We start from the raw sequence: 18,672 nt of genomic DNA, 5'->3' as shown, positions 1-18,672 counted from the left end.
CTGTGTTCACATATTTACTGACAAGAGCCCAAGTGATACGTTGGTTTTACGATGACAGGCTTATCCTCAGGCAGTGTCTACCTTCCCTGAACGCTGTGGAAAGTGAAAGTGATAAAATACACAAAAACCTGGGAAACCACCTTCCCATAAATATGTCTCAGGAGAAAAAATCTTTGGTATTAAAGACAGAGTATCTACATTTTGACTATATAAAGATTGTGTATCTAATTTGATGACATTGAATATGCAATGTGGTGTCAAATAGGATATATATATATATATATATATAGAATGAATTAATTTGAATTGAGTTAGATTATGATACAGTACCGTACTTTCACTATAGTACAGTTTCAGCTCTTTTAATTGAGTTAGAGTGGGATACAGTACCTTACTTTCACTATAGTACAGTTTCAGCTCTTTAATTGAGTTAGATTGGGGTACAGTACCATACTTTCACTATAGTACAGTTTCAGCTCTTTAATTGAGTTAGATTGGGATACAGTACCATACTTTCACTATAGTACAGTTTCAGCTCTTTAATTGAGTTAGATTGGGATACAGTACCATACTTTCACTATAGTACAGTTTCAGCTCTTTAATTGAGTTAGATTGGGATACAGTACCATACTTTCACTATAGTACAGTTTCTTTCACATGTGGCGCAGCTGCAAGTCTTGAGCAAAAAGTTGAAATATGGGCCTCAATGACTGAACTGAAAGGCAGTATCAGATGGCCCAGCAAACTAAGAGGCTCACAGTTGGGGTGACATGCACTGGTGAACAATGGCTGGAGCATACTTCCCATACCTATTTCAAAGACACAATCCTGCCCAGGACTCTCACTGACCATTCAACCCTAGGAATCCCTCGTCTCCCCTGTCAATCATAAGCTTTATTCACTCTTCACTTGGTGGTTTAGGTCGTATGATGGGAGAGTGGTGATGTACCAGAGAAGGCCAGGGCGAGATAACAAGAACAGAAGTGCCTTTATGTGCAGAAGATGGAAGCTCAGAGACCCGAAGGCCAAAGGAAAACAGATTATTGGCATAGCGGCAGCGTGTCCCCCAGCGCTGCCCACCTGAAACCTAAGAGTATTCTTTTACAAGCAGCAGAAAATCAAAAAGGAGAGATTTCTTACTTTACAGTGTTTTGAAGACTGTCATCTTGGTTACATAAGTGGTGCAGAAAGGTATGGAGGGTGAAGAATAGGGCCTTTCATGTGTCCTACCCTCGATTTAGGACCAGCTGAAGTGAATATGAATTTTTGGGGCCCCCGTCAGAGCAGAGGACACATGATAAAGATTAGCTGGATGTTCTGTTCCAAGCCCAACAGTCTCACGCATGTTTGCCTTGATAATTAAGAAGGGAAAAGGAGCCAAATTCCTTTCAAGTGTCCCCCAAAAGTACAAGAACACACTCTTGTGGATTGGGTGCCAAGTTTTCACCCATTGATGCTGATTTTCACACTTGTAGGTTTTGTAACAACAGTAGCTTTGTTTAAACCCATTCGGCAAGTGATGTAACCCTCAGACTAATACCAATGTGGAGAAGTTTGGGAAAAGGATATCAAGAACCATGTCCAGTAAAATTCTACTGTAATAAATTAAATTCATACTGTCTTTTATTTCAAATTATTAAGAGTTACTGAGGGGAACAACCCCCAGAGTAGATCTGATGCATCTGAATGTGCTAAGACACATTCTTTTACTACATTATACAAGATATTTTTTTAAGTTGCACCCATTGCTGAGACAGATGTGCAGATGGTCTAGTCCTTATTGTATTGGCAGAAGAACTGCCAATACAATAAGACTTTTTGGAGCAGAGACACCATGCTGCCTAATGCCAGGCGTGGGCTAGAGGGGTATTGAGGAGCATTGAGGAGCTGTGGAGCAGTGGACGAACTGCGTTCTCTGAAATGATGGTGGAGGTGCTCCATCCAGTACTTTTGGATGGGATGAGTTGGGGAGTTAAGGAGTTAAGGTGGGGTGGTGATCATCCAATATCCAACATGAGCATCATCAATAAACTACGTAAAACTAAAAAGCCAAGTGGTTTCTGTTGAATAGTGCAGTCTGACTATGAGCCGGTTTTACTGGGAGGACTCAGACCGCAGGCTTTCCCTACAGAAGTGAAGGTCCAGTTCCATATCTACACAGCTCAGATTGGTTCTGCCTGTATCAGCTCTGCATGAACAGATGAAAGTTAGTCCTGGTGAACTCCTGGTGTATGGTGTCGATCAGCATGTCTGAGTTGGGGGCTCTCTCAGTGGTGGCACATGGCTGAGAGGTGGCGCTGTGCTCTGGGGTGTAGGTAAATGTGAAGGAGCTCCGGTAGATCAGCCCGTCCAGTCGGATCAGAGATAAGGGGACAGTAACCGGCTGCCTGAGCCACCGCCACTCCCCACTGAAGACTGAAATGTCAGGGACGACACACAGCAGAGACCTGGGACTCCTGCAGGAGGGGACGGAAAGAGAACATTGTGAGTGGAATATTAAAAAGCAAACATTTTGATAATGTTAAAAAGAAATACAGACTTTTGATTCTTTGTAGCAGCATGGTGCAAATCAATTAACCCCAAATTAAGACCACGACCACTGACCTCACTGACCACTGACTTTATGTTTATTTGGGTTTATTCTAATGTTATATAGATTTAATTACAGGTAGACGCTCTCACTGACCACTGACTTTATGTTTATTTGGGTTTATTCTAATGTTATATAGAGTTAATTACAGGTAGACGCTCTCACTGACCACTGACTTTATGTTTATTTGGGTTTATTCTAATGTTATATAGAGTTAATTACAGGTAGACACTCTCACTGACCACTGTCTTTCTGTTTATTTGGGTTTATTCTAATGTTATATAGATTTAATTACAGGTAGACGCTCTCACTGACCACTGACTTTATGTTTATTTGGGTTTATTCTAATGTTATATAGAGTTAATTACAGGTAGACGCTCTCACTGACCACTGACTTTATGTTTATTTGGGTTTATTCTAATGTTATATAGAGTTAATTACAGGTAGACACTCTCACTGACCACTGTCTTTCTGTTTATTTGGGTTTATTCTAATGTTATATAGAGTTAATTACAGGTAGACACTCTCACTGACCACTGACTTTATGTTTATTTGGGTTTATTCTAATGTTATATAGAGTTAATTACAGGTAGACACTCTCACTGACCACTTTCTTTATGTTTATTTGGGTTTATTCTAATGTTATATAGAGTTAATTACAGGTAGACACTCTCACTGGCCACTGACTATGTTTATTTGGGTGTATTCTAATGTTATATAGATTTAATTACAGGTAGACACTCTCACTGGCCACTGTCTTTATGTTTATTTGGGTTTATTCTAATGTTATATAGAGTTAATTACAGGTAGACACTCTCAATGACCACTGTCTTTATGTTTATTTGGGTTTATTCTGATGTTATATAGAGTTAATTACAGGTAGACATTCTCACTGACCACTGTCTTTATGTTTATTTGGGTGTATTCTAATGTTATATAGAGTTAATTACAGGTAGACACTCTCAATGACCACTGACTTTATGTTTATTTGGGTTTATTCTAATGTTATATAGAGTTAATTACAGGTAGACACTCTCACTGACCACTGACTTTGTTTATTTGGGTTTATTCTAAATGTTATATAGAGTTAATTACAGGTAGACACTCTCACTGACCACTGTCTTTATGTTTATTTGGGTTTATTCTAATGTTATATAGAGTTAATTACAGGTAGACACTCTCACTGACCACTGACTTTGTTTATTTGGGTTTATTCTAAATGTTATATAGAGTTAATTACAGGTAGACACTCTCACTGACCACTGACTTTATGTTTATTTGGGTTTATTCTAATGTTATATAGAGGTAATTACAGGTAGACACTCACACTTTGGTTAGAACAGCAGTGCTATACACAGGGTGTCGGCTGTGATTGCCTGGTGGCAGTACAGAAGAATGCACTCCTGCTTCACCTTTATGATGCTGTGTACTGGGTATAATTTAGGATGCAGGTTTTTATTACAGACACATTCTTACAGGAATAACACAGATGTCAGAGCTGTTTATCATCCAGACATCCTGTAGTTTACAAATGATGAGAGGAAGCCTTAAAGGTCATTTCCAGCCTCACCTGGAGCCAATTAGGAAACAGGAGATTTGTACCAACCAAATCAGAAGAAGAATGTTTGTCATTACACCCCGAACGCTTACACACACACTCCACGCTCATACACACTCTACGCTCATACACACTCTACGCTTACACTCCACGCTTACATACACTCCTGGATCAGTACTTCAGGTATTGAGGTTTACAGCCAAATGCAAAAGAAGATGAACGATGCAGGTGTGTCAGCATCAGTGAGATACTGTCTTCTTACCTGAACATGGTGTCAGCCTCCATGTTGCCAAACCAGACCTTCAGGTGAGGACTGAAGTTCTCTCCATGCAGTTCTAACATGGCCACATGACCTCCTCCATTCAACTACAGCACAAAAGAGGCAAAGTCATTCCTGATCATGACAAGCAGACAACTGAGAGTCACAGCTGACGGAAAACGGCTTAATAATATAAATAAAGGTGACAAAAAGGTACTCGAGCAATGTCATAGAAGAACCACTCAGAAGAACCTTCCCATTAGTGACGTTCTTTCATCTTCTTTTGAACAAACGTCGAGTTGCTAGAATTGAAAATCCAGCTGAATCGAACTTCAGTCCCACTTTATATTAAGCGTCTGTAATAACTTTGTAGTAACACATTCACATTTACAGACTCTGTAATAACAGTGTAATTAACAGTGGTGTATTCACTGATACAGATGCATTAGGTATAGATGGATAGATTCAGCTTTGTCATAGTTCAATACAACTACAAGGCAACAAATCAGAAGTGCAAAAATAGAACAGTGTGCAATATCTATTCAATGACTATGAATTTATATATATGGTATGTATTCAATACAGTTTATTTATACAGCCTAAGTGGGCCGAAGTGCTGAAAAGCGTATGGAAGATAAGATAAAAGTAAAAGCACCACAATGACCATAATACCAGATAAAAAGAGCATAAAAATACCAATGTCAATTCCCTAGATGAAGTCATACACTTTGGAGGGTTAGGCACAATCATATTTCATACAGAGAAATATATATATATATCTATATATATATATAGAACACCATCAAATAAATTACTAGGACAGGTGTATCTCAATAGCTGTAACAGGAAATGCAGCGGTTGTTCATATAAACACAATTACCATCATTTTATTACACATGTATAACCCCACCAGAGAATATATACAGTTACAGTGCACATGCATGAGTCCAAACTGAAATTGATACACATGTAATAACATAAGCCGTATTACTGTAATCCACCTATAACAGTGAATACATCACCAGTAGGTACATTGTTGCTTGGAATTGTAACAGCGCCGGAATTAGAGACACTGATTATTATTAATTTAACTTTTACCGTGTACAATAAATGCAGTGTGTTCCAGATACTGAAAAAATGACAAAAGAAACTTTCAGTCAGGGATAATTATAGGTTGACATTTAAAAGAATGTCAGTATGTGCAATTGTGGTACAGCTGAAGGTACCAAAATCAACAATGTCTTAAAGAAATGAAAGGCTGAAAGTGATGCTTTGGTGTAGAAAAGAACAAGTCAGCCAAAAGTCTTTTTTATTTGCTCTGGCCACAGTGAAAAGCTTTTAACAATGCATTAATGCAATAATTCAGTGATTTGGGTCAATTATAGCTTATGTATTTTAGTTAGGTATTTATTTTGCAATTTACATGTGTTATTCTAATGTTAAAAATGTATACAATGCTAGCTAGGCATAATTTAGCATGACCCGGAATGGTGAAGATATTGCTTTTATAAAAAGTTGTATTGAAAGTCAATATAAAAAAAATTATGCATTTTTGCTTAATGAATTATTCCTAACCTCTAATCCCTGAATGACTGGAACAGGGCTGATGGTGGTTGGGTTACAGGTGAGGCTCTCACTGAAGGTGTACTCCACAACCTCTGTGCCAATTATAGTCCAACAGGAGCCATCATTCAACAGCTCCCGACTGCTCTCCTTTGGGCATGGAGAGGCCTAGAAGAATACATCCCAATCTAACTCAATCAAAAGAGCTGAAACTGTACTATAGTGAAAGTATGGTACTGTATCTCAATCTAACTCAATTAAAGAGCTGAAACTGTACTATAGTGAAAGTATGGTACTGTATCCCAAACTAACTCAATTAAAGAGCTGAAACTGTACTATAGTGAAAGTATGGTACTGTATCCCAATCTAACTCAATTAAAAGAGCTGAAACTGTACTATAGTGAAAGTATGGTACTGTATCCCAATCTAACTCAATTAAAGAGCTGAAACTGTACTATAGTGAAAGTATGGTACTGTATCCCAATCTAACTCAATTAAAGAGCTGAAACTGTACTATAGTGAAAGTATGGTACTGTATCCCAATCTAACTCAATTAAAAGAGCTGAAACTGTACTATAGTGAAAGTATGGTACTGTATCCCAATCTAACTCAATTAAAGAGCTGAAACTGTACTATAGTAAAACATGGTACTGTATCCCAATCTAACTCAATTAAAAGAGCTGAAACTGTACTATAGTGAAAGTATGGTACTGTATCCCAATCTAACTCAATTAAAAGAGCTGAAACTGTACTATAGTGAAAGTATGATACTGTATCCCAATCTAACTCAATTAAAGAGCTGGAACTGTACTATAGTGAAAGTATGGTACTGTATCCCAATCTAACTCAATTAAAGAGCAGAAACTTTACTATAGTGAAAGTATGGTACTGTATCCCAATCTAACTCAATTAAAGAGCTGAAACTGTACTATAGTAAAATATGGGACTGTATCCCAATCTAACTCAATTAAAAGAGCTGAAACTGTACTATAGTGAAAGTATGGTACTGTATCCCAATCTAACTCAATTAAAAGAGCTGAAACTGTACTATAGTGAAAGTATGGTACTGTATCCCAATCTAACTCAATTAAAGAGCAGAAACTTTACTATAGTGAAAGTATGGTACTGTATCCCAATCTAACTCAATTAAAGAGCTGAAACTGTACTATAGTAAAATATGGGACTGTATCCCAATCTAACTCAATTAAAAGAGCTGAAACTGTACTATAGTAAAAGTATGGTACTGTATCCCAATCTAACTCAATTAAAATAGCTGAAACTGTACTATAGTGAAAGTATGGTACTGTATCCCAATCTAACTCAATTAAAGAACTGAAACTGTACTATAGTAAAATATGGTACTGTATCCCAATCTAACTCAATTAAAGAGCAGAAACTGTACTATAGTGAAAGTATGGTACTGTACCCCAATCTAACTCAATTAAAAGAGCTGAAACTGTACTATAGTGAAAGTACGGTACTGTATCCCAATCTAACTCAATTAAAGAGCTGAAACTGTACTATAGTGAAAGTATGGTACTGTATCCCAATCTAACTCAATTAAAGAGCAGAAACTTTACTATAGTGAAAGTATGGTACTGTATCCCAATCTAACTCAATTAAAAGAGCTGAAACTGTACTATAGTGAAAGTATGGTACTGTATCCCAATCTAACTCAATTAAAATAGCTGAAACTGTACTATAGTGAAAGTATGGTACTGTACCCCAATCTAACTCAATTAAAGAACTGAAACTGTACTATAGTAAAATATGGTACTGTATCCCAATCTAACTCAATTAAAGAGCTGAAACTGTACTATAGTGAAAGTATGGTACTGTACCCCAATCTAACTCAATTAAAAGATCTGAAACTATACTATAGTGAAAGTATGGTACTGTATCCCAATCTAACTCAATTAAAAGAGCTGAAACTGTACTATAGTGAAAGTATGGTACTGTATCCCAATCTAACTCAATTAAAGAGCTGAAACTGTACTATAGTGAAAGTATGGTACTGTATCTCAATCTAACTCAATTAAAATAGCTGAAACTGTACTATAGTGAAAGTATGGTACTATATCACATTGTATCTAACTCAAGTTGAATAGGCTGTGTGTGTGGATCTTTTTACCTGGTGTTGTAAGATTTTTTCATTGGACAGGCAGAGGTACATATGTTTGCTGTCTCGAAACTGAAAGGCACATTTATGAAGCTGGGACACTGGCTCGTCCACGTCCAGACAGGCATGCTGCTTGTTGACCTTTCGAATGACCTTGAGGAAGCATAATCAGAGCTATTCAGTTACAGCCCAAACATTCAGATCCCATTCCCTAACCCGGACTTAAGGAGTTAAAAAGTTAGCTTACTTTAAGTCTGGTAAACTGGGCTTGTGACCAACTGAAAGAAAGCTCCTGTTCATGCTTTTACAGCCAAATCAACTGAAAGCAGTTGAACTCTGGGGCTCCAAAAGCTCAGGTTGGCCTAATTGTGTTTCTAGTTGCAGTCCAGTCCGCTTAGTTACACTTGCTTAGTCTGGTACACTATTTGTCCAAAAGTATTCGGACACATTTTCTAACCTAGCTTTTTTAATGTGCTGCTATTTCTGTGCCAGCACATTAGGCTGTGTAATATCAACAGACCATTTGAATGGGGTGCTCTGCAGCAGCTGCACCAGTCTGTGCCCAATGTCAGGGTGGGCTAGAGGGTATAAAGCCACTAACACTGAGCTGTGGTTTCCTCTGGACTGATGGATGAGTTGGAATGGCAGAACTTATCATCCAACATCAGCACCTGAACTCACTGATGCCCTCATATGGCTGAATGCAATCAAATCCCTTTCACAGCAATGTTCAACCAACCAACATCTAGTATAAAGGCTTTTTAAATGATTAGAGACTGTTACTGCAACAAAAAGGCTCCTGGCTAATGCGCTTGATTTCAGCCGAAATGCTGGTTGAGCAGATGTCCACATACTTTTGGACACAAAGTAAGTGTATCTTAATGATAACTATTGTATTTTAAGTTATAATTTTCTTTTTAATCCAATCATATTCAACAATCACATTTCATGTGGAGTGGTCCTTCTCAGCTAAAATCAGCATAGACCTGACTCAGGAGCAGCATCTGAACATTCAGTAGATCATCAACAGATGTTTACTGAATCCAGATGTTCTTCACTTTATCTGGAGAGTCCAGGTTCAGATCTGTAGACGTTCACCTGAGAGATCACTGGTCATCTAACAGCTCTGATACAGACCATCTCACCACCCTCAACCAGCTGCTGTAGACCTGCTGCTCATACCAGTCTGGAACTGGAGACTAACTGGATTAGGCTGAGATTAAATGGCTACGATTAGGGGTTAGGATCATCTTAAATATGGGGTTAGTATTATGTCTAAGATGAGGGTTAGGGTTAGGCTTTGGATTGAGGATAGGGTCAGGATCAGGGTTAGGGTGTGAGTTAAAGTTAGGATCAGGATCAGGGTTGGATTGTGGGTAAGGCTGGGTTAGGTTTTGGGTCGAGCTTAAGGTTGGGATCAGGGTTAGGGTTAGTTTTTAGTTTAGGATTAAGGCTAGGATTAGGATCAGGGTTAGGCTTAGGTTTTGTTTTGAGCTTAAGGTCAGGGTTAGGGTAAGGATGAGGATCAGGATCAGGGTTAGTTTGTGAGTGAGGATATTAGGTCTACTTGATGTATCAGATGAACAGTAAATCTACTGAATGTCAGTAAAACCTCAGCAGAACATCTTCAGGATCTTTACCTCAGTGGATCCAGATGCTTCACTGCTGCTGCTGCACTGATCTGCTGCTGATGTTACTGATACTCTGTTAAGAGTTTATTAATCATCTAAAAAGACCCACTCCAAATAAATGTGTAATAATAATTATAATTAAAATGTTAATATGGATTAATGTGACTTTAATAATTCAATATGAATGTTGTGAAGTTCTTTAGACAGTAAAAGACGTGATGACATATATATATCATGATGTATATATGTCATGATGTGAACATGGATGGCTTAAAAAGAAGCTGTGGAAGTGCTTTACGATTAAGGGTCAGTAATTTATACCATGGGTGGCAGTGCGACTCCTGAATCGGTGCACACGAGCTGAACCACACAACCATAACAGATATAACTGTCACACACAGAGTAATCACTATGGTCAGCCTGCCGCTCCTCCACTTCAGAGAGAGAGAGAGAGAGAGAGAGAGAGACAGAGAGAGACAGAGAGAGAGAACAGGTTATCTATAACTACATTTACATGCATATTTACATTTACATGTCCACACTTTTTAAAAATGCTCCAGCAGCATTTCTAAAAATTCAGTTCTCAGCCCACATGAGAACATATCATGACTCTAAAACATGTGTTTGAGCATGCCAGCCCAGCAGGGGGTGCTAACAGCTCATAAGAGTTAATGTCAAATTCATTAAAGAAGTAGAACAATGGCCAAAATAGACCTAAATACATGTTTCGTTCCTAAGCCTAGGCTGCAGCCGAGGTAGAAAGGGCCCTCGGTAGGACTGTCTAATGAAAACCCTTTCTCAGTAATCTGTTGGTCATGCAAATTAAACCATCTAGGCTGTGTGGTGATGTCACTGGGAAGGTCCTGCCTCCAAAAATTGCTGAGCAAAACTTGTGTACTTTTTCTTATCATTTCTAACTACTATTTTTAAATGAACTCTGCTCTGGAGGGCTCCTTTTCCACATCATTTTCATGGTGATGGTTGGTGTGGCGCAACAGATAACACCACTAGCTGCCACTGAGCTACCACACTATGTGGGAGGCTGGGGTTTGAATCCTGGTCTGGGTGACTGTGCTGCAAGACTTGGGCAAGACTCCTAACACTGCATTGGCCCGACTCTGTAATACAAGTAACCTTGTAAGTTGCTCTGGATAAGAGCATTAGCTAAATGCCATACATGTAAATGTGATAAAGCCATAATATTACATAATATATATATTTATTCTCACTGTTAAAACTCTAGATATCTACATAACGTCTGATCAGGCACAGAATAATTTGGTAGCTGTTTTATCCTAATTTGAACACAGGACGTTCTGTACAGTCAGTCAGCACCAAGCATGCACAAGTTAACAGCGTGGTGTCAGGGTTTTTACAAGGGGTTTTAAACGTCTGCACGGAAACACTGGAAACCGAGTCCTCAAAAACTCCACCCTGGAGAGCTTTGTTGAGAATCTCCATTTCAGTCACCTAAAATGTTGTGTTTGAATGGACTGTAGCCTGAGACCTTATTCTTTTAATAATATCTGCAAAAATGTGTGGACAGGGTCTAAGACTGCTATACCTGCAATACCTGAGATGGTGTAAACATTAGTGTTTACAACCAGAGACTCAATTAACCACCCAGTGCAAACGCCTGCAGTTCAAATCCAGTTAGAATCCATTTACACATCACATGAAGCAACCAGGTGTCAAACAAACGAGAGTAAGACAGGTATATGGATGATAATTGCAGACCTAGAATGACAGTAAAAGCTGTCCACTGTCTGGCGCTGGCGACGAAAGCCCCACCCTCCACTGCAAGGTAGCGTGTACTGACCGTCTGAGACCTCAAGCGGTTAAACAGCGACACTCTTGAACCTGATGAAATACACACTGAAATAACACACAAATCAGCACAAAGTTAAACACTCACACACACACTGAGAACACACACACACACTCAGAAGGCCGAGCCAAAGCCAGGCTGGTCACTGATTCCCCTCATTGTGTCTCTTTCCCACTGGAAGGTGAGGAATTCAACGTTACTCCACTGTCACCCAGAGGTCTAAGCACTTCTTTCTTTTCCAGAGAGTCTCTCTGAGCTCAGGACAGCCAGTGTCAACAAAACATGTCCCAACAGTATGTGCTTTAGAACCAAATAGTCAAAGGTCAAATGCCTGACCTCTCCGGGTCAGGCTGGTCCAATGGCCTGAGTGTTTTTTCCATTTTTTATGTTTTTTTTTGGACAATTAACACAACCACCCGGCTCTCAGCTAGGAGCAGGGAGTGCAGGAGTGTGGGCTGGGGCCTACATCTGGCTCCCTCTGAAATAAAACCCAGATGTAGAAAGAAGAAAAGGAGGGAATATCACTTTCTTTACGTCCTCTATAATTTTAGCGCTCATTACGCTGGCTGCTTCAGTTACCAGTGGTTCTTAAATCCACATCCTGTCATAAATAACAGCAGCATGAAGGTCCTGATGCTCGTATTCTGGTTTAAACCGAGTAACTGAGGCTAAAATAAATTGTGTGGTTGTTTTAACGCAGTCACTCAACACGATTTGGCAACTGTTCTGAGGATGGGTGATCTGCTATTATTATTATGACTGAGCTCTTCTTCTCCTAAGGGAATAAGCCATTATTATATATTTGTTGAAAGTGTGACAGACAGCAGAATTCCGATGTGGGAAATAGTACTTTCTAGACACTCTGAGCCTTGTACTGGAATCTGTAGGAATCTTAGCAATAGCTAATTGCTAATAACATTGATTGTTGCAAATGTTTGTGGACACCCCTTCAAATGAGTGATACAGAAGTGCTAATGCACACACATAACTTGTCTAGTCCCTGTAGAGAAGTACAGCCAATAGAATAGGACTCTCTGAAGCAGATCAGCATTAACATTAAAGTTGACTAAATTGAAGAACTTGTACCAAATTGAAGAGCTTGCACTGAATTGAAGATCTTGTACTAAACTGAAGAGTACACTAATTTGGCAAGTTGTACTAAATTAATTAACTGTACTAAACCAAATAGTAGGTCAGCATGAACCTTGAAGTGTACTAAATTGAGAAGCTGTACTACATTGAAGAACTGTACTGAATTAAAGAGTTAACACTTAAATTGAAAAATGTGTACTAAATTGAAGGGGTTGTACTAAATTGAAAAATGTGTACTAAATTGAAGGGGTTGTACTAAATTGAAGGGGTTGTACTAAATTGAAGAGTTTGTACTAAATTGAAGAATGTGTACTAAATTAAAATGTTTGTACTAAATTGAAGAATGTGTACTAAATTAAAATGTTTGTACTAATTTGAAAAAATTATACTAAATTGAAGAGTTTGTACTAAATTGAAGCGTTTGTACTAAATTGAAGCTTTTGTACTAAACTGACGAATGTGTACTAAATTGAAGAGCTGTGCCAAATTGATGAGCTGTTTTGATAGGACATTAAATAAATGAAGAGTGCTTTTGGCTTTGTACAGTTCTGTGGGTTACATAATTTACACAATTAACTGAGGCGGGACTTTAAAACATGGAGCTCTTTTGTCAAAACATCAATCAAAATAGGATATTACACATTTCATTACTACTGTCCTGTTTCATTATTATTGATTTGGAAATTAAGAAAGGTACTTTTGATTCCCATCACTTCTTAACGCTGGATTGTAATGATTCTAGCTGAAGCCTGAGCTTCTTTCTGACTGAAGTTCTAGACGTAACCCAGTCATAAATTCCTAATGCAGTGCTAGCTAACTCACTCACTCACACACTGACTCACAGTCTGCGTTCTTCATCGACTGTCTCTTCTGCGAGGGTTTAGAGATGACCTTAATGAGTCCACTTTGGAAGGAGCCGATCTCCTGCCCTCCACTGTGGAACAAATGAAGGAGCAAGCGGAAGTGCTTTCTCTTATCGGTGTCTGAGATGTACAGAGTCTTAGCACAGGCAAACATCTGAAACCATGAGAAGAAAAAGACAAAGTTCATTAAGATAGCACTCTTATAAGAACTATATGGAGAGAACGGCATCTCCGTCATTCCCACTCTGGGCCGGAGCGCTGCTGCTGCTACTGCACTATGGAGGTTTGGTGGTGGAGCTGCAGGAGGAGAACCTCTCTCCAGAACTGCTGTGTAACGCTGCAGAACCCATAGAGTCATATTAGTGTAAAGTCCTGTAGTGTTACTCTACCGCCTCAGCCCACATGCTGCTCTACCTTCAGATTAAGTTTCTGCAGCTCTCAGCTTGCCCAGAAATGCACGTGCATGTGTACAGCTGTCCATGAGGGGGCGCTCAAAGCGTGATTTGTATTTACTGTGGTGAAGTCAATGTGAATTACACTCCCTAACAGTAGGGGGAGCCCAGGAGTCACAAATGCTGATTCACACAGAATGCTGCTTTAGCTTTCAATGTAAACATTTTGGGATATTTTGGATCATTTCTATTGGTCCATTATCAGGAAATAATGACACAATTTAGCAGCCAGTCAGGAAAGTGGGCCAATCTTGCCAGGTGGAACCAAATAAGCATCCAGGCTAACACTCACTGAGAGTCACTGACATAGAGAGTCCACCTGGGAATCTTTTGGGGGTCCGAAAAAGGCGTGTCACTCACCCAACATGAGTAAGAATTGTAGCCCTAAAAGTTAAAGAAGGATCTCTGTCATTTTAGAGTCCCCACTCTGTTCATAATTCTGGACTCTATAATGTTCATATAAATAAAGAAAAGTTCTGCATTATTATTGTTAATAACTACCTACTGAACACTGAGTATCTTCATCTACAGTGGCTTCTGTCGAGGGGTGGATCTACATATCAGGCAGTGAGTAAACAGTTGGGTCTTGGAGGTCTTGAAGGTGATGAAGCAGGAGAAATGAACAAGTGTAAGAATCTGAGACACTTTAAAAGGAACCAAACTGTGATGTTCTAGACAATGACTTTGTCAGAACATCTCCAGAACATCAGCAAGCAGGTCTTGTGGGAAGTTCCCAGTATGCAGTGGTCAGTACCTACCAAAAGTGCTCCAAAAAGGACAACTGGTGAACCAGCAACAGGGTCAAGGGTTGCCTAAGGCTCACTGTTGCTTGCTCATTGAGGTCCCACCTCACGAATTGCAGGACCTAAACGCCCTGGTTGCATAGTAGAGGAAGCTCACTCTAACCCTAATCTATAAATCTAATTTATAAACCCTAATCTTTAAAGCTAATCTATAAACCTAATATATAAACCCTAATCTTCAAACCTAATATATAAACCTAATCTACAAACCTAATCTATAAACCTAATATATAAACCCTAATCTTCAAACCTAATATATAAACCTAATCTATAAACCTAATCTACAAACCTAATCTATAAACCCTAATCTATAACCCTAATCTATAACCCTAATCTATAAACCCTAATTTTTAAACCTAATCTATACACCCTAATCTATAAACCTAATCTATAAACCTAATCTATACCTAATCTTAAAACTAAAAGTGTACACTTTAATAATTTTCCATATTTATTATCACAGTTATTACCACTATGCCACTTTATCAATAAAGTATTTCTGATTCTGATTCTGATTCTGATTCAGTCGGACTGCTGGAGAACCAGATATCTGCTCTGACAGAATCAAGATGTTGGAGTTTGGATGAAGAAGTGGTGAAATTTAGCTAATCACCCCATTTGCCAGACGGTAGCTGTGGTGACCTCAGAAGAAAGGGGCGGAGGCAATTGCCTTCAGCTGAGAAACCTTCTGGTTTGTCGAATGTGGTTGTATTTCAAATGAACAGCTGTGGTGAGATAAGATACTGGTGACAAGTGAGCACCGTGTGCCTGTGAAACGTCAGAGAGACCACCTCCTTTACGCTTCTTTATGGCTGGCAGTGTCCCTAGCTGGATCTCCAGCTGGATCTCTAAACAGTACGGCCATGTTAGATCAACGTCACGTGGTCTGTTCTGCTTTGATCTCAGGGGGCTGTTGTACTGTCTCACCCTCTTGTCTGTTTGTTCCTCAAAGCCCAGCTTGAAGCTGTCTGCCTGTGGCCCAGAGGAACTGTCCAGACCCATATACCCACATAGACGACAGCTGGACTCACCGAGACCTGACGCTGGTTCACAGTGAGAGAGAGAGAGAAGGAGGGAGAGAGGCAGAAGTATTTAGTCACACAAAAGTCATTTCAATGCTTATGAAGTTAATCAGATCACCCCTCATTGATCAGATCACCCCCTTATGAGCTCAACTCTAGGCTTCAGTTATTGGTCCAAAGATCACATAATCAGTAACTATTATGATTACTATCAAACTACTATGTAAGGATTTGAGTGTGTGATTCAGTGATGGAGTTGAGTGTGTGATTCAGTGATGGAGTTAAGTGTGTGATTCAGTGATGGAGTTGAGTGTGTGATTCAGTGATGGAGTTAAGTGTGTGATTCAGTGATGGAGTTGAGTGTGTGATTCAGTAATGGACTTGAGTGTATGATTCAGTGATGGAGTTGAGTGTGTGATTCAGTAATGGACTTGAGTGTATGATTCAGTGATGGAGTTGAGTGTGTGATTCAGTAATGAAGTTGAGTGTGTGATTCAGTGATGGAGTTGAGTGTGTGATTCAGTAATGGAGTTGAGTGTGTGATTCAGGTGATGGAGTTGAGTGTGTGATTCAGTAATGGAGTTGAGTGTGTGATTCAGTAATGAAGTTGAGTGTGTGATTCAGTGATGGAGTTGAGTGTGTGATTCAGTAATGGAGTTGAGTGTGTGATTCAGGTGATGGAGTTGAGTGTGTGATTCAGTGATGGAGTTGAGTGTGTGATTCAGTGATGGAGTTGAGTGTGTGATTCAGTGATGGAGTTGAGTGTATGATTCAGTGATGGAGTTGAGTGTGTGATTCAGTGATGGAGTTGAGTGTGTGATTCAGTAATGGAGTTGAGTGTGTGATTCAGTGATGGAGTTGAGTGTGTGATTCAGTGATGGAGTTGAGTGTATGATTCAGTGATGGAGTTAAGTGTGTGATTCAGTGATGGAGTTGAGTGTGTGATTCAGTAATGGACTTGAGTGTATGATTCAGTGATGGAGTTGAGTGTGTGATTCAGTGATGGAGTTGAGTGTGTGATTCAGTGATGGAGTTGAGTGTGTGATTCAGTAATAGATTTGAGTGTGTGATCCAGTGATGGAGTTGAGTGTGTGATTCAGTAATGGAGTTCAGTGTGTGATTCAGTAATAGATTTGAGTGTGTGATTCAGTGATGGAGTTGAGTGTGTGATTCAGGTGATGGAGTTGAGTGTGTGATTCAGTGATGGAGTTGAGTGTGTGATTCAGTGATGGAGTTGAGTGTGTGATTCAGGTGATGGAGTTGAGTGTGTGATTCAGTGATGGAGTTGAGTGTGTGATTCAGTGATGGAGTTGAGTGTGTGATTCAGTGATGGAGTTGAGTGTGTGATTCAGGTGATGGAGTTGAGTGTGTGATTCAGTGATGGAGTTGAGTGTGTGATTCAGTAATAGATTTGAGTGTGTGATCCAGTGATGGAGTTGAGTGTGTGATTCAGAATCAGAATCCAATCAAAGTTCATTTGATTCAGGAAAAACATCAGAAAACAGAAAAATATACCAAATAAATCTGCTATCAGACGTTTGAGATGTTTGAGCTCCACTTCCATTCTGTTCAATGACTCAAACAATGACTCAGTGAAAGTAGTTCAGACTGTTTCCTGGTTGATCTTATATCTAAGTTCCTTTTGAAATGTTTTGAAGGTAACAGTAGATGTGTTGGTTTATTGGGCACAAACCTTTAAGATGCTCTTGTCTGAGATTCCATCCTGCCCCACAGAGATACACACATGGGGGAGGGCAGAAGAATCTGTACACAAGATTATATAGAGTTGGACATTAATACATGGTATATAATACAAGGCTATGGAAAATGACCCTTTCCCTTCATAGAAGAGAAGAAAGCTAACATGAAGCTAACATGTAGAATTGTCTCTCACCGTTTCTCGTTGCCGTAGGACTTCTGAGCCACTTTGGCGTGAAGAATGAGCACTGATTGGTCGGGTCTGAATTGCAGGTACTCTTTCATCGAGTCTCTAGTTACCCTCGACAATGAGGAGAAACCTTGGTCCACCCTACAGATGTGCCAGATGTATGTAACACTCAGGTCGAGACAGACTGGAGACGTTACTGCAGACAGAGCTTTATTCTCGTATCATTGCTGCTCTAAAAGCAGGACTGTGACACAAATATTAAAACAAATATATAGAGCAGAACACCCGCAACACTAAATACGTTTTCTTTGGGGACTATCTTGCCTCGTAACACCCTGCACGTACCCCTCCATATTAATGTGATTAGAGCTTTATACTGAATATTAATGTTATTAGAGCTTCATACTGGATATTCATGTTATTAGAGTTTCATACTGGATATTAATGTTATTAGAGCTTCATACTGGATATTAATGTTATTAGAGCTTCATACTGGATATTAATGATATTAGAACTTCATACTGGATATTAATGTTATTAGAGCTTCATACTGGATATTAATGTTATTAGAGCTTCATACTGGATATTAATGATATTAGAACTTCATACTGGATATTAATGTTATTAGAGCTTCATACTGGATATTCATGTTATTAGAGCTTCATTCTGGATATTAATGTTATTAGAGCTTCATACTGGATATTAATGTCATTTGAGCTTTGATCTGGATATTAGTGTTATTAGAGCTTCATGCTGGATATTAGTGTTATTAGAGCTTCATGCTGGATATTAATGATATTAGAACTTCATACTGGATATTAATGTTATTAGAGCTTCATACTGGATATTCATGTTATTAGAGCATCATACTGGATGTTAATGTTATTAGAGCTTCATACTGGATATTAATGTTATTAGAGCTTCATACTGGATATTCATGTTATTAGAACTTCACACTGGATATTAATGTTATTAGAGCTTCATACCGGACATGAATGTTATTA

At 39.0% G+C, this 18,672-nt stretch overlaps 1 protein-coding gene across 1 annotated transcript in view; it reads right to left on the bottom strand.

The window, feature by feature from the left end:
- Positions 1 to 1,763: 1,763 nt before the first annotated feature.
- rbpjl (recombination signal binding protein for immunoglobulin kappa J region-like) overlaps positions 1,764 to 18,672 on the bottom strand; it is a 23,821-nt gene continuing 6,912 nt past the window's right edge. The window contains 10 exon segments of the mRNA XM_072684926.1: positions 1,764 to 2,456; positions 4,411 to 4,514; positions 5,983 to 6,138; positions 8,102 to 8,242; positions 10,042 to 10,154; positions 11,458 to 11,595; positions 13,483 to 13,657; positions 15,686 to 15,795; positions 17,474 to 17,544; positions 17,675 to 17,809. Coding sequence (XP_072541027.1) covers positions 2,183 to 2,456; positions 4,411 to 4,514; positions 5,983 to 6,138; positions 8,102 to 8,242; positions 10,042 to 10,154; positions 11,458 to 11,595; positions 13,483 to 13,657; positions 15,686 to 15,795; positions 17,474 to 17,544; positions 17,675 to 17,809 — 1,417 coding nt within the window. The 3' untranslated portion in view covers positions 1,764 to 2,182.

This window comes from Salminus brasiliensis, chromosome 7 (genome assembly GCF_030463535.1).
Source record: "Salminus brasiliensis chromosome 7, fSalBra1.hap2, whole genome shotgun sequence".
NCBI lineage: Eukaryota > Metazoa > Chordata > Actinopteri > Characiformes > Bryconidae > Salminus > Salminus brasiliensis.
This window is presented reverse-complemented; position numbering and strand designations above follow the sequence as displayed.